Source organism: Halichoeres trimaculatus, unplaced genomic scaffold, assembly GCF_033239565.1.
Source record: "Halichoeres trimaculatus isolate MK-OKI-2021-1 unplaced genomic scaffold, fHalTri1.1 fHalTri1_scaffold_11, whole genome shotgun sequence".
NCBI lineage: Eukaryota > Metazoa > Chordata > Actinopteri > Labriformes > Labridae > Halichoeres > Halichoeres trimaculatus.
The window spans coordinates 31,622,193-31,638,879 of NW_027437189.1; the positions used below are offsets into that span (position 1 = coordinate 31,622,193).

At 39.5% G+C, this 16,687-nt stretch overlaps 1 protein-coding gene across 1 annotated transcript in view; it reads right to left on the bottom strand.

Moving 5' to 3' along the window:
• celsr3 (cadherin, EGF LAG seven-pass G-type receptor 3) overlaps positions 1-16,687 on the bottom strand; it is a 192,147-nt gene that overhangs the window by 39,275 nt on the left and 136,185 nt on the right. Inside the window, exons 14-19 of the mRNA XM_074681031.1 lie at positions 15,989-16,130; positions 13,127-13,247; positions 10,520-10,703; positions 9,593-9,694; positions 9,403-9,497; positions 7,098-7,307 (exon numbers count right to left, since the gene is read on the bottom strand). Of these exons, the coding sequence (XP_074537132.1) occupies positions 7,098-7,307; positions 9,403-9,497; positions 9,593-9,694; positions 10,520-10,703; positions 13,127-13,247; positions 15,989-16,130 (854 nt within the window). The remainder of the gene's footprint in view (positions 1-7,097; positions 7,308-9,402; positions 9,498-9,592; positions 9,695-10,519; positions 10,704-13,126; positions 13,248-15,988; positions 16,131-16,687) is intronic.

Here is a 16,687-nt window from a genome sequence, read left to right on the forward strand (position 1 = left end):
CAAGCCTATGACACTAAATACGCTCATTTTTTGTTTTGCAGATTGGTTACACCTCAAATACACCAGATAGGTCTCCATTCCATTGCATCTTAACTGGGTTTGCCAATTTACACCAGCTGCGTGTTCAGTCTGACAAACTGTATGACTGACAGACAGCTGGAGTCACAGACCGAGGAGTTCCTGCTCTTCCTATTCCATTGATATGTCTCTCTATATTCATATTTGGCTGTAAAACCTCAAACCTGTTGATTCCTGGTCTGGCTCCACTCACTGTGTCTGTTTGTTGTTGTAGTCAAGCTAAATACAAACTAGTTTTCACACAGTTTGTTTTATTTTGAAAGTAACTTAATGTTGTTAGCTAGTTTCCAGTCACAACTTCCTGTCCTGCTTGATCTTCCCTACTCTGAATTTATGTGTCACAGCTCTGTGTCCGTCAAAAATAGGATGGCTGCATATCACCTGCGGTGTGATGGACGGACTACAATGGAACAGATAAAATGTAAGTTGACACATTCACTTGAGTGGAACCTATCTGAACCGTTTGCCGTGACTTAGCAGAGACAAACTGCAGACGGATCTGGTACATTTCAGACGTAATTCTTGACCGTGAGGAAGAGCAAGTTTTGGTCTAAGTGTGCACATATTTGGTCTAGGGTGAGCCACCTGTTTAATTAACAGTATTCTGAAGGGTTCACATGGATTTAAGAAAATAAAAAAGCTACTTTACAAACTACATACAAACTACGGAACCTAACATCTATTAAATCACTGAGTTTGAAAAAAGAATTCACCCTCCGTACAGTGTTTAGCTAGTTAGAGTTCAGACATAAGTTGCCGGGCTGTAAATGTGTGCATGTGGTTTCCGGTCTTTCTGGAGCCAGTCAACTAGGGATGGGTACCGAATTAGGTACTTTAATAAGGTATTGACCAAATTCTGTCAAAAGTACCAGGAACTAATTCACGAAAAATCAAAAGGGACCATGTTAAGGTACTTAGACCCATCCTTGTGACTGTGAGGGAGTGGAAGAGTAGGTGATTTTCCATGCTGGACATGAACACAGCAATATAAGGATATACACTGAAGAATAAAAATGTTGAATTAAAAAAAATTACACATTATTATTAAACAAATTAATATTTTTCACCACATAAACACAAAAATGTACCAAAAATTGGTCCTGTTGATTGCCAGGCACCGGGCATTGATACTAGGGCTGCAACTAACGATTATTTTTGAAGGCGACTAATCTATCGATTATTTTTTCGATTAGTCGATTAATCAAGCAACTTTTAGCACTTTAGCATAGGCTATATTTTTCTAAAATGGATGTTGCCCCTTGAGTAATAAGTGTATTTCCTTCATGAAAAGCGTGAAGGGGAATGGTTGGCTGTAAATCCAAGTGGCCTTTCTAACCACAGGAGCTTGTTCAGCCTGCATTTATCAACCGAAAGAAAAAAAGGTCAAACACAGCGGAGAAGAACACAAGGAGAGACGTGAGGAGTTTTAAAGAGGCGGACTATAGATTTACAGACAGAGGGAGGCATGGACACACAAAGGCTGAATGAGAGGCAACAAATGGGTCAGGCAGCATCACAATGCCAGCCCATCAGTTCAACCAGTACACCAAATGTACCATTCAGAGAGCAACATGTTGCCCCACCCATATCACTCAGAAAAACTCATCACATGAAATGTCAGTTATCACGATGAATCCAGCTCTGTTTCTGTCACCCTTCATTTAAATGCTGAACAGATACCAGCATGAGAAACCATTATGTTACCAGACTGCTGTGTAGCACATTCTGCTGATATACATGCCAGACAGTTTAATGACTATTACAGAACATAAAATATCTGATCTCTCATTTTGAAGATACATTTGGCATGCTTGTGTTTTGCTCTTGAGGAGACAGACGTCTTCAGGTGCAGAAGTAGCCTCACAGATTGGATCATGGCTTCATCATGGAAAGGTTTCATTTTCCTCCATCCGTCTCTACATTCCTGTTGTGAAAACACTTTCCTCCCTGCCTTCCTTTGTTTCTCCTGCAGCCACAGGGCTCCATCAACGCCGCTTGGTTACTATAGAAACAGTGTTTTACCTGCTCGCCTGGCCTAATAGCTGGCGTTTAAGATGAGGAGTCAAGCATTATGAGATATATTGTGTTTTTCTTTTTTATAGCAGAGAAAAAAAGGAGCTCTCGCTGGATCATTAACTTCAGGTGATAAAAAAGGTGACATTATCGTTTCAGAGTAAGAGGTTGAGTTCAGAGCTGAAACAAGTGGAGGTTTTTGAACCACTGAGGGTAGGATGAAAATAAAAATCCTCACCTGTAGCAGGAAAGCATTGCTTTACGCTGAAAACAGCCAACCACCTGTTACACCCTAATGACCACATTTTTTTTTGATTCACTGTCAGGTGAAGAAATTCAATGAAATGTCAGGCAGGAAAAGGTCTTCATTTCGCTCACCGTAGGATGTCATTTATGCTACTCCTGAGTTGCTATGGAAACTGTCCTTGTTAGTCAAAGATGAAGTATTGATGCTGTAAAGCTATAAACCGTATCTGGAGTCTTTGATGTTGTCTTGACTTGCTTCACAAATGTAAACATACATTGAAGACTGGGTTTGAGAGAGTAACTGAATGAGTCAGGCTGACTGTGAAATGCTGTCTTTAAGAGTATGCAGACTACAAAACGATCAAATAACCCTCTGAACTGTGCTGACATCCTTTGTGGTTTGTGCACAATGTCATGACTGAAGCCTCACTGTGTGTGTGTGCAACAAGTGTGTATCGAATCAAATGAGAGCAGACCTTTATCTTCCTCTTATTCAACCTCAGACACTCAAACTAAATGCAGCACAGGAGGTCAAGTTTTACTACTACACAAGCTTTAAACATGCACAAGTTCTTCCTCCAACACAAGAAAGAGAGGAAACAGTGATGGAATTATCAAAAGAAGAATGAAGTTGAAACTGCACTGCTCTCTGGAGATTAAGGCCATGTCCACACGTAGCTGGATATCTGAGAAACGTTTACACCTGTCATCCACATGAAACTACAGTTTTTTGTGTATACGCCGGTAAACTGAGTTCCCAAAAGGGGTGTGCCATATCATACCGTCTACGGTAGTACTGGTATACGTTTTTTGATGATAAAAATTTGTCATTTCGTGACGCAATGACGTATGATGCTCCCTGCTTTGTACAATTATGACCGAGAGAAAAAGTAGCACGGCAGCATCAACTTCGTCCTCACATGAGGATTTAGAGCCTAAAAGATCAGCTACCTCAGTGATGTGGAGGTGGTTTAACTGAACAAAGATCAGACACCCAAATGTGCAGGAGAACTATGACCGCTAAGGCTGGCATCAGAACAAACATGTTCCACCACACCAGTAAAAAAACCTGAAACACACGGCCGAATACAACCAGGCTATGAAGACACGTGAGGAGGATGTGAAAGCTACGTTATTATCAGTGGATTTTTTGCCTCTATGACGGTCATGTGGTCGAGCTGAACGTCCGAACCCTAATTCACATATAAAGGGCAGTTCTGTGGATTTTGAGCACGTGCCAATTCATTCTGGATGCGTCTCTGGAGAACCACGCAGCAAAGCGCAGAGCAGTGCCTAAAGCAGCTGGATACCTGAGATCACAAGATCACAGGAGAACCACCTGTTCCTGCAGGAATCCCACCCATGACAATGTACTTTCATGGTAATTAATTAGTGTGTTCAGCTCACCTGGCCTTCCCAAAACTTCAGCTCCTTCAGTCCATGCCTTTTCCTTTCTGTTGGTGTCCTTATAGAAAGAATGTGTCGTATAGAATTATGACGTTTTTCACCTCCTCCAAAACGTCAGTTTGCCGCTGGATCTGATCTACTTATGGACTTGAGTTTGAGCTTATATAGCGCTGTTCTAGTCTTTAACTACTCAAAGCTGCTTTACACCACAGGTCACACTTACCCATTCACACCCATTCACATTCACTCACTGATGGACCACAGTGTTTTTATTAGTATGTCCATCAGTATGTCCAACACATTCACGCACTTTCGTGCGCATTCACACACTACTGAAGCAGCAGTGGGAGTAATTTGGGGTTAAGCGTCTTGCCCAAGGACACATCGCCATGCGTCGCGCAGAGCTGGGACGCTTCAACCTGCAACTTTCTGATCACCAACCAAGCACACTCTCCAACTGCGCCACCAACTTACTGTGTTTCCATTTCAAGCTTGTGTAGTAGTAGTAAATGATTGGAAAAGTGGCTTCCAGACTGTGTGTGCAATAAAAGTGCTGTTATTCAGAAGCAGCAACCACTAATAATAAGTTGTTCAATATTTTTCCCCCTGTATCACCGTAAATATCATTACTGCAAATTTCCCTAAAATACCGTGATATGAAGTTGAGGCTATATAGCCCACCCCTAGTTCCCAAATGTCACAGATAAATGACGGGGGATTGTTTTAATTGGCCGGCCGGGTTTCACGTCTGAAAAACACTGCCACATATGGGTTTGGCCTGCTTGCCCAGTTACGTGTATACAAAAGCATAATTTAAAAATGAATGAGGGGGATATTCTTTTTTGGAAAATACCTGACTATGTGTGCACAAGGCCTAAGAAAAATTCTTTATCAGAAAGCACAGGGACACAGGAAAGGTTTAAGTTTAACCTTTGAGGAATAAACCAGGGTTCGAATCCAACTGTGGTCCCTTTAACCCATGTCACTCCTCACCCTCACCTGTGTCCTGCTCTATCAACAGTCCTATCCCTGCTAAATGAAGGCATAAAACATCTAAGAAAGTAACTGAACTGAAATCTTTACACAGGCTTTCATGTAACTTCAATTCTAGGACACAGAAAATGTTTGTTGCACCCTATTGATGAAGTTCTAGACGTAAAACAAGGACACAGTCGATAAAAAGCAAAGATCAGCACAGCAGGGTGCATTTTCCTCTGCTCAAGTTGTCATCAGGCAGCTAATTTTTACCTGTTTGCATAAATCATTAAATGCTTCTCTGTCAGGTGTGGAAACACATGAGGGGGGAAAATGCTGTTTTTTAACTTCCCACTACGACCCCTATTGAATATGAATTAGTCACCTCCTGGTTGCAAAAATGAGACGACCTTACTCATCAGCAGACGACGAATCATTTCAAACACCAAATAGTGGTAGATTAGCATTTCTCACCAAAAATGACCCACTTAGAAACAACAGAAAGAAAACTCCAGCCGCATCTACTACAAACACTGTGTTTACTGATACAGATGGCATTGCCTGTTAGCAATGAAAAGCATTGGACCTGTTTAAATTGAAGGATAGTTCATATAGAATCTGCTGTTTTGTAGTAGAATAAACACAGTATCACCAGGAAGAAGGGAGTGGGTCTAACATGACTGTTTCCTGAGCATGCAGATTAACAGCCATCAAACAAACCAGTGAATTGTAATAGTAGTTTTATGGGACTGTGATAGATACAGCTCTTTTTTTTTGTCATTTAAAGACACTAAATTCCTTAATCAAGCCCCGTGGTTCAGTACAGTTTGATATGAGTCATATCTGTAAAGCCTGATCCTGTTTGTGCCTCCACAGCCAACCGTGCCCTTTTTTGTTGGGCGATGTGTTAGCAGGATGCTGATAGCCGCGTCAGCTATTTAATGGTGTGGCATCATAGCAGTGTACCACACTAATAAACAAAACACAGTAAACAAAAAGCAACTATGGGAGACATCCAGCAATTCATTTTCTTTAGCCGCGTTTCCACCAAGCAGTCCGGTTTGGTTCAGTATGGTTCAGTACGGTTTGGTACAGTTAAGCCTGATCCCGTTTGCGTTTTCACAGCAAAACTGCGCCCTCTTGTGGTAGGTGGCGTGTATGCCAGATGCTGAAAGCCACAGCTGTTAAATAATAGCGTGACGCCGTAGCAGCGCAACAAAGAAGAAAAACACGACACAGTAAACAAAGAGCATAGATTTCCTCGACCAACTGATGGACTGCAGTGTTTCTAGCTCCTCCTTCTGGGGTCAGATCAGTATGTCTGGCACCCCAACAGAAGGGTACCAGAAAGGGAGACAGTACAGGTCAGTAATCTGGGAATCTGTCCTGGTTTCAGTCAAAGGAAACACCACAAAATCTGAGATCAACTGAACTAAAACACTTAGTGGAAACGGGGCCATACAGTTCACGCTAAACATCCATCGCACTGTCTGGCACGTCTGTCTGTCTGTTAGCACTTAAATGTCAAAATACCTCTCTTCTTCTCCTGTCCTTTTAGCTGCTGTGTTCTCCTCTGATTTGTTGGGTAAAATGACACCCTGTGTGTTAATATGGAGAGATGACATGCAGCAATAATTCATGAACCACTGTCACTGCATTACCATAGCAACATTACCTCCCATTCCAGGAAAAGACGTTGTGTTGCACTACCACGTCCATGTCTGAAGCTTATAAAGGTTGGTACAGTGTATCAATCATATCAGGTGCAGCGCTTTCCGACATGACAGTGTGGTATTTTTGGTTACTGCGAGCTGTCATATCCTGTGGATTGTTCCACTGACATACGCAGGTATGTGTGTTTGTTACGATAGAATGAGACACCTAATGACTGATGCTTGTATTTTAAGTGGAGATACTATCCAACCTTGTTATTTATCATCCTCTGATTGACATTTTCAATTTAGTGTGTTAAAAATAGAGCTTGCAGCAAATCGACAGCCATGAGCTCAGACAGTAAATTGACTGCACGCACTAACCATAGGCTTCACCTGTCACTGTCGGTCCTCTCTTTTAAACAACCTTTTACAAAAGGAGCACTCTCATATTTACACACATCTTCAAGAAACCTATCACTGATACCTGCCACTTTAATGTGACATGACAACCATTTATAAGAATCAATAAAACTACTAATTAAACAATTCTTCACACTCTCAGCTCAGCACTTGTGTGCTCATGAAATTCTGCACATCAACACTTGAAGATCACAAAGGCTGCAGCTTTTAGCAAATGAAATGTAAAAACAAATTTCAGGAAAAACCTATTGCAATGCAGCTTTGGAGAACATTTAAACAAAAAAAGTGTGTTTTTCTTTTTACCTCGTTAAAATGTGCATCCTGAGTGGCTGTGAGTCCAAAGCCGGTCTGTTGGGTCTCAAAAGTCAGAAGGCGGGACAGCAGTCTTTCAGCGATCTGCAGGTCGTTTCCATAGAGTCGAGCAGTTGCTTCTGTGACGTCACGGAGCTGGTGGGCGAGCTTCTTCTCCATGATGGTGTTCAACTCGGTTTCATTGCGCTCCAGGGAATCAAGCTAGACATGGAGAGCAACAGAACACGTGTTAATGAGTTTCTTCACTCATTTAAAAATAAATGGGAAATCATACAACAATCTATATTCAGCGACAATTCTGCATGAAAAGAGGAATTTTAGATTATTTAGACCATTTATCAACTCAATATTTTAATCTTCCATTATTTTTGATGAGCATTTTAATGCTACATTCAAACATTTTAACAAAAGACACAAGTTTGCAGCCTTTAATTAGATTGAAAAAATTGTTTGATTCTTTCTAAGGTAAAAGGTGCGAGAGCTCAAAGCACACGGCAGCACTCATCCAAATCCAGAGAGGGTGACCAGCTTACACTAGACAGCTCTACTCTTTAAGTCCATCCACTGAGACTGGCTCTAACATTTTAATGTGTGTCTTGACCCATGAAAACATGTTTCTTTTATTGTGTAACTACACTATTAAAAAAAATCTAATTTTACAGGAAATTTTCTGTAATTTTTCATATTTTCTTATAATACAACAAAATGCTAGTAGATTTACAGAGATTTTCACTAATTTACAAAGTCCCCCCCAAAAAAAATCTGAAAATTTATGGCTATTAACCCTTGATTGCAAAGCATTTTTTCAGTTTTTCAACAAAATTTTACAAAACTGTATTATTACGGAAATTATCTGTAAAATGACATCCTGGATGTTATTTTAGGTTGCAATTCACTGTAAAAAAAAAAAAAAAAAACTGTAAAAAAACGGGAAAAGCACTGGCAGCAAGGTTTCCAGACAAATGCCATCAAATTAAGGTCAAACACTGTAAAAATGCAAAACTACGCAAAATAACTGTATAAAATACAGGACTACACTGTAGAAAACATAAAGAACTATAAAAAAAAAAATTAAAAAAAGGGTAAAAGCACTGGCAGCAAAGTTTCCTGACAAATACAGTAAAATTACAGTCTAACACTCTAACAAAGTACTACGTAAAAAAAACTCTTAAAATACAGGAATGAATTGTTTTTTAATCAGAGACAAATCTTGAAAGACCCCAAAACTTCCAAACAGAACGCACTGCCTTTCTGCCCTAACATCACTTTCCCCTCATGCATCACTGGTCATTTTGTCGTCCAACAGTTTGTGTCCTAAATTTTACTATTCTTTCCTTTTTTACTTTTCTATCCTTTTATTTCACAGCAAAGTCATTTTTGTTGTGACAGTGCTTGTAACCATGAGTGAGGAGAACACACCGTGGATATGAAACCCTGCTATTCAGGGGGCACAGTATGTTTGCACTCCACAGCGCAAACTGGCTATCTGTGGTCCAGGGGCAGACAGGCTCTCTGTGCCCATGAAGTGGACTGGCTGTCTGTGCTCCATTGTGCAGACCATGTACCCAGTGATTTTTACATTTTGTTTTTAATGAACAAGGTGTGTTGCTGGTCTTTGCTATGTGGGTCAATTTTTAATAACAATGTTTTTTGAATTACACAGCCGGTCCATGCAGTGTTACACAGGCAGCATGTTCCCACAATGCAATACCTTCATGTTCAGCACAGTCTTATATCCTCTGTGTGCCCTCCTCACTCATGGTTACAAAACACCATCACAACAAAAAGTATTTTGCTGTAAAATAACAGTAATTTTCTGCAGAACTCTTTGCATTGTCACTATATTGAAGGTGTTTGGCTGTAATAATTTAGAAAAAAACTGTTAAATAATGGTACTTTCTCTACAATTACAATACTAATAATTCATTACTAATCAATTATTGTACATGGAAAACAAAGTATTATCACAGGAAATTACTGTAGATTAATTTGACTGTTTCCTAGAATAAATAATTTTTACTATAGAATTTTAGAGATTAACCTTAAAGAAATCTGATTTGAATGTGTTTTGACTGAATTTGTGTTATTTTACAGCATAATGGACATTTATAAACTATGAATACTGTGTTTTAATTTATTTTGACAACAAAATGTTTTCTTTTACAGTTATTTCATGTAGTTCCATGTTTTTACAGTATGTAATTTTACGGTATTTGTCTGGAAACTTTGCTGCCAGTGCTTTGACTGTTTGTTTTTTTTTACAGATTTTTTTACAGTGTAGAATGCATATACGTACAGCAGCATTCAGATCCACAAAAGGAGGCGACGTGCAGTTGTAAAGGTCTGGCTCCAGCCATCCTCTCTCCACATCACAGTGTCTGATTGCTGCACCTGTAAGGAGGACAGGACATGGCATGTTTTAAACAAAATAATGTTTAAAAGTTGCAGAGGTTGTGTGTGTTTGTGCTTCAGAAAGCAATACAGACCAACAGAGCCTTTGGGGCAGGGCACTGCAGCAGGCAGATTAAACTTGGTCCGGGGCCACCAGATCCCCTGAGTGATGGTCTTTGGACAACCATCATAAATAACTGCAGGAGCAAAAAACATTCATTAAAATCAGGATTATCATCATGGTACATTTAAAAAAAATGATAAAGAAAAAGAAAATGAGTGTGAGAGAAAAGAACGCCAGCTACACATTGAAAGCAGTAATTACAACAGAAAACCTTGGGAGAGACAGCTCTCAGAGGAAAACACAGAGGTGATAAAGAGAGAAGATGTTTAACACTGGGAGAATACAACTGAATACATCTCTGTTATTTTTTTTACATTTCACAAGTGTGATAACTTTACAGAATGGAACAAAAGAGACACTGAAATCCTTTAATTACACAGTTATGATTGCAGAGGTTGAAGGCTTGGTGACTCATCACTTTTATATGTTCCTTGTCATCGAAGTGGATAAATTAAAGTTTGAAAACTAATTTGAAATCCAATTTCAAACTAGAAATTGACTTTAAAATTACACACAGCAGCTTTTGTTCCACATGACAGGGAACAAAGTAAACAAAGACATGGAAAAATGAAGTAAAGAGTCTTTTGTTCCTGAACAGCATGGACAAACCCTGAACGCTGCATCCAGACAAAGCAGATGTGTTTGTTAATGGAACATGAGATGTGAGACAGTGACACAGGTTTAACTCTCTAATATGTAATTGTAGTTTATTCTTTATTAAAAAACATGTTGCTTCGAAACATAACCTTATTGTCTCTCACTGGGTAAGTAACCATCATGGAGACAGTAGTTTGAGATGTAAAGATGAGCCCACAGAACAATGCCTAAATAAAAGATGAAGCTCCTTCTGGATAAAAAAGTGACTTGGAAATTATTGAGATACAAAATTTTCTCTCACCTTCACAGCCTGAATTTGTGACCTCAGCAAAGGGGTTGTCACACGAGTTGCACTGGCGTCCAATCACACCAGGCCTGCACTGGCACTGGCCTGATTCTGGGTCACATGACCGCGAGAAGGAGCCCACAGGGTAGCAGTCACATGGCAGACAGGTGTCAGAGCCCCGTGGACGATAGTGGAACTCCTGAAGACACAAACACTCAAATGTACATGTGCATATAAGAGGCAGAGATCAAACTCACTCAGACAACTGTGAAATGTCAAGGCACCAAAAATAGTGTCAGCAATTTACGTCCATCTGTGCAAACAGGGAAAATGCAGGGACACTCAGATGTTTGCTTTTCTTATTAATCTAATATTTTTCCTCTTCTTCAGCTCTTGTTTGGTTAGTGTGGAGTTTCTTTTCCTGCTAATTAACCAAAGGGAGGAAATGTCCCTGAGCTCACTTTAAATGTGAAACCATTCAGTTTCATCACAAGCTTTTGAAAAAAAAAAAAAAACCTTATTAAACATTCAACTTGTCAGGGAAAAACAAACAAACTACTGTTGATAATAGAATAAACTGAAATGAAACCACTTCAGAGAAAATGTGCTTATCTGTGAAGATAAATGCTAAATCTTAACTCAGGAGAATCTTGAAGATTAGCACCTTATCTTTAAAATATTTTAGTAAAAAAGCTTTTGCATGAATGTTGCGATAAGATGAGGCTGCTCTTCTTTTTGCTGAATTTGACAGTAAAAACCTTTTTTAATCATTTTTGTATATAATGCTGCATTTTATCAATTAACTTATATGCTGATAAAAAATCTCAGACGATAAAGATGACAAATGTATTTCTGATGCAGCATGAATAGCAGCGGGAGTTTAGCTTCAAGCTGTTATTTTGCACAACCATCGCTGAGGAAAGCTTTTATTTTGTACTGTGGGTGTTATAAAATATATAACAAATATGTGCACAGGTTAAAAATTTGGAAAAATGGGCATAATCAGAAGAGACTACTCTTTGTGTGTGTGTGCTGTGTGATTTAAATCTGCATCAAGTTTGGAGAATTTATTTGCCTTTCTTTTCAAATATACTTGAAATAGGGGTCCTCTTATCAAATTAATTTAAAGTTGAATTTTTTTATTTTTGATATGATTGATATAAAACTGTATTGCTCCCAAATATTGGGGCTCACTCTTGTCGGACCAGTGCTGTAAACCTTACTTGTGACTAGGATAAATGCTGAACAGAGAAATGGATCCTCATCTTGTGATCTTTTGGAGTTGTTCGACTAAAGAATCGGGTAGGGATGGGTACCGAATTACTTACTTTAATAGGTATTAACTAAGTTCAGTCAAAAGTACCGGGTACTGATTCATGTAAAATCGAGAGGCACCATATTTAGGTACCTAAATGCATCCTTGTGACTGCGAGGGAGTGGGAGAGTAGGGAATTTTCCATGGCGGACATGAACACAGCATTGCAAGGTTATATAAATTGAAGAATGAATATGTTTAATTGAAAAATGTTGAGATTTTATTCTGAAAAAAGTAAAGTTTTTACAACACAAAACACAAAAAAAGTATCAAAAGTTGGTACCGTTGAGTACCGGTACCGATTGCCAAGTACCGGGCATAGGTACCGTATCGTTTCAAGTGTAAAAGGTACCCATCCCTGTATAGTACTGCACAGAGGTTTTACAAGTGACAAACACATTTTAACAACTCAACAATCACATGTGGTCACACATGCTAGTTGGCATCAGAATTGCTAGTCAGTTTAATATATTATTATATACCATATCATATCAATATCATAGTATATTAAAAAGTTGGTTATATGTCAAACACTGTATGTATGTATCAACACTTGTCTCTTGCTGGGGCTTTAGCTCTAGCTGATGGCTGCTGCTACTACCTCACTCTACTCTACAACCCATATGTAAACAAGAACAGCTGACAGATGGCATCTCATAGTGTTGTGTATTTAATTCTATGCTGTATAGATGGCTTCTGTCCACAAAACAAATGACAGAACAGAGCTCAGAACATGGGAGTACATTCATCTTATCCAGCCTTACTTTATCACACCTATCTGAGGTGAGCCAGCCCTGACCTTGACTGTACTGATGCATCTTTTATTTAGAGCTTCGTCTTAGAAAACAAAGAACAAGGTGCCAAAAGGCACATGGCAACACATGCTTTGTCCAAAGGTGATGTCAGAGATTAGAATTTAAGGTTTCAGAAACATCTGGCTTTGTCCATCAGACCATCACACTGTGATTACTGTGAGCTTCATTGATCCACAGGCAAAGTGATCTTTAGAGAAGCCTTACTAAGAGACAACAAATCTTTCTAACATTATTAACACTCAATGTGACAGTGTTCAGTCCAATTAAGACCAGATTACGAGTATTTGTTCAACAAATAAAACAACTTGGTGATACGGTACAGCATCCTTAAGCATGTTTTCAAATATGGTACTTTAAAGATAAGTCTTTATTCCATTTCTGTTTAATTGTATTGGTGTTAAAGATCTTTTTCAAGCTTGTAATTTTGATGTTTGCTGGAAAATGTCCCAGATAAACTTTTCTAATCCTATCACAGAGCACTTTCCCGGTTACCTTGCAGTGACAGTGTCCATTTGTCTTGTTACAATTGGGGTCGAAGCCTTTGTTGGTGTCACAGTGACATGGCCCGCATGTCGGGGATCCCCACCAGCCTCTGGGACACTGGTGATCAATTCTGCACAGAATCACAACAACAGGAGGTTAAGCTGGTAAAAAGCATGAAACAGAGCACAGAGACGGGAAAAAACATCTGAATCACAGCAGAAGGAGCAGGAAGCTGAGAGGAAAGAGTTAGGAACGGCAGGTGAGAGCTGAATCCAATCACAGAGATTAACTTGCACCGCTACTTTTAGTGTATTAATGACAAACTAAGAACTGCTTAAAGGTTAGATAAAATAAATTAAGAAATTATAAGAGAGGAAGATGTGAAAGGAGCAAAGAGAGATCAAGCTGCTAGAAAATACCAACCCAATGAGAAACCAGCGAGAGAACAATCGGGGGTCTGAGAGTCCAAAAGATTATTTCTTTTTATCCCAAATACAGAGACTGAGATGTCTGTAGACATCCTGAAAGCATGTGCACTTTCTTTATACAGCAGTGCCAGCAACACAATGGGCAGTAATGTAAAGATGCGTTACACCACTCTAATAAAATTCTGTAAACCAGCTATTCATTAATTCTAAAGATCAGATTTCTAAAACCAAATGATTTCTACCCCCGCAAAAAAGCCCCAGATTTTATCACTCTGGTTTATTGGGCGTGTCACTTAGCTTTTTCATAGTTTTTTTCAATTAAAGTGCCATCCCTCTGTTCTCCCTGTCTAATGGATCACTGAGGAGATGAGCTCCTTGCTAAGCTAATGCGGTGAGCATCTTTTTATTGCTCCTTGAGGGAAGTTTAGGAGACAGAAATCAGATATGGGTGATCTTAAACGATATTAGCATCAACTCCAGAGATTTTTTATTACATCTCATGACTGAATTTACTTTGATAATAGCAAAGCCCCTTCTCCCTATTGTATGTTATTTGCTCCTTCAGGGCTTAAAAGTGGTAGCTTGTTACAGAAGCTCTCTCTTTGTTGTTCTTTTTTCTCTTTAAAAAAGAAATTGCCAGAAATTGTTTAGTTCCCTCCACATTTGGAGCCTGTCATTACGTTTTCATGTCATTTTTAGGCCATGGGCATCAAACTGGTTGCATTTGCAGCAATGCTTTAACTTTTTATGTTCCTGTGTGTCTAGATATCCTAGGGGTTGCATTGTTGCATGGTTGCATTGTTTACACACAAGACTGTAGCTGTTAGCAGCCCGCAGCACATTGATGCTAACCGGTGCTAGGACCAATGTTCCCTCTGAACTGAGGAGAAGGAGGCGAGAATGACGTGCTGGTGCTGTGGTGTGTGCTAAGAAGAGATGACATCGACCTGTCCCTACATCCATCGTTAAGGGGAACGTAAGATCTATCTCCAAAAAATGGAAGAGCTAGCTGTGCTCACCCAGCACCAGAGGGAATACCAGAGGCAGAGTAGCATCATGCTATTCACAGACATTTATTTTTTATTTAAGTCCTTTTTTTTGTTTTTGTTTATAAGCTGGGTTGGAAAAAAGCAGAGATGTCAGATCCCCTGAATAAATCCTAAAAATGGACTCACATGTGATGTGCATTTTTTGTGAAAATATGGCTCCAAATATAGTCTTTAGACATTATTATCAGTCAACTTTTTCATCTGGTCTGGTTTTGAAAAAGCAAACAAAAATTCAGAAGTATCAAAGAATTGCAATTTAAACCAACTCAGCACCCCAAAAATCGTAAAAGAATTGTATCAGGAGATAAGCAAATCGCCCCAGTATCGTCCCAAGATATAACAAAACTAATCACTGAATCAGACAAAGTGTAAACAGGCAACCTTAACAGGTACCAAGACTTAACGCCAGCAACGTCTCACAATGTCGTGACAAAAAGTAACGTAATGTAACCTAAAGGTTGTCATCTGGTGATTTTAAACACACAGTAAAGACAGCTTGTACTTGTACTTTAAACAACAGATAAACACATTCCCAGTAATGGTGTCTATTCATTTTTTGTTGACTGACTCATAGATTAAAGGCAAACACTTCTTTATCAGACTGCAATGTGTGCTACAGAGTTTTTATGAAATAATATAGTAACAAATCTACTCAGACATTGTGTGTCCCACTGTTTGTTTTCTCTCATCTTCTCAAAGAAGTAAATAAAGAGCTAAACTTTCATATTTGGTGGATTCTTGAGAAGATGAAAGGGAATACACCAGAGGAGAGGCAGAAGAAATGAATCAGGAGAAATTAAAAGAGGAAAAAATGTGAACATGAACGGTGTATTCCATTACTTGCTGGCAACAAACACACTACAGCTACTTCAAAGAGACACACTCATGTGTGCACACACACACACACGCAACCACACAGAGAGAACAGATCATGATACTATTAATTTAGAGCTGTGTGTGTTTCACAGGCAGGAAGGAAGACGGGAGGGGGAGAGGTCAGGGTCATGCTCTCCTCTCACAGTTTAATTGTATGTGTGTGTGTGTGTGTGTGTGTGTGTGTGTGTGTGTGTGTGTGTGTGTGTGTGTGTGTGTGTGTGTGTGTGTGTGTGTGTGTGTGTGTGTGTGTGTGTGTCAGTGTTATTACGGTAAGTCTACACTCATCCCACTGTGGATTACATGCAAGGCTGGAGATGTGGGACAACAAGGCAGAACTAAATCTACCAACACACACTCACAAACACACACACACACTAAAGTACGCTTGAACGCAGCTTAGCAGAGCCATGAACAGCATCAAAGTGCTTTACACTGTGTTGGTCTCTCACAGGTAAACTGTTGGTCAAATGCTGACCTGACTGTGTGTGTGTGGTGTGTATCAGTGTGTGTGTATCTACCTGTGCTGGCAGTATTGCCCGTAGTGGTTATCTCCACAGTCACAGATGTATCCATGGGAGGAGCTGGGCTTCCTGTGGCACTGAGCTTCGTTCTCACATGGGTTCAAGTGACACGCATCAGTGCAGCCTCGGCCATAGTAACCTGTGAAAGAGACAGCGAGGGTTAAAGAAGATTTTCACAACGCTTAAAGGGCTCTGTCAAAAGATTTCTCTGGGACTCTGAAACACGAGACGAAGGCTGTCATGTTAGAGTAGGTTAGTGTTGATTGAAAATCAGAAATGTTTCTCCAGCCCTGAGTTAAATGTAACCTTTGTCTTAACAGAACTGATGTATCCACACAAGCCTTTAACTATAAGGGGAAAAATATGAATTGCATGATGTTTTAAGGAAAGTACAAGGCAACCTTCCTTTGAGTTTTTGTGAGAAAACACTTTTAGTGGAGCCATGTGTCTTCGGTAAAACATCTGACAGCAAAACTGAGGTTGAACACCTGCTGTTTCTTTACTTGAGAAACACTTTCATCACATACATTCTCTGTGTGAAGCTTTTTGACCCTCTTCAAGCACCAAAAAGTCATCTTTGTTCGTCATTTCAACACCAAGGACAGAGTGTTTGTCTTGTATTCACGTTCACACAGAAGGCAGCACATCCTAACCGTTTATTACTTTTCAGAACAGAGAGGCAATGACTGGTTCAGG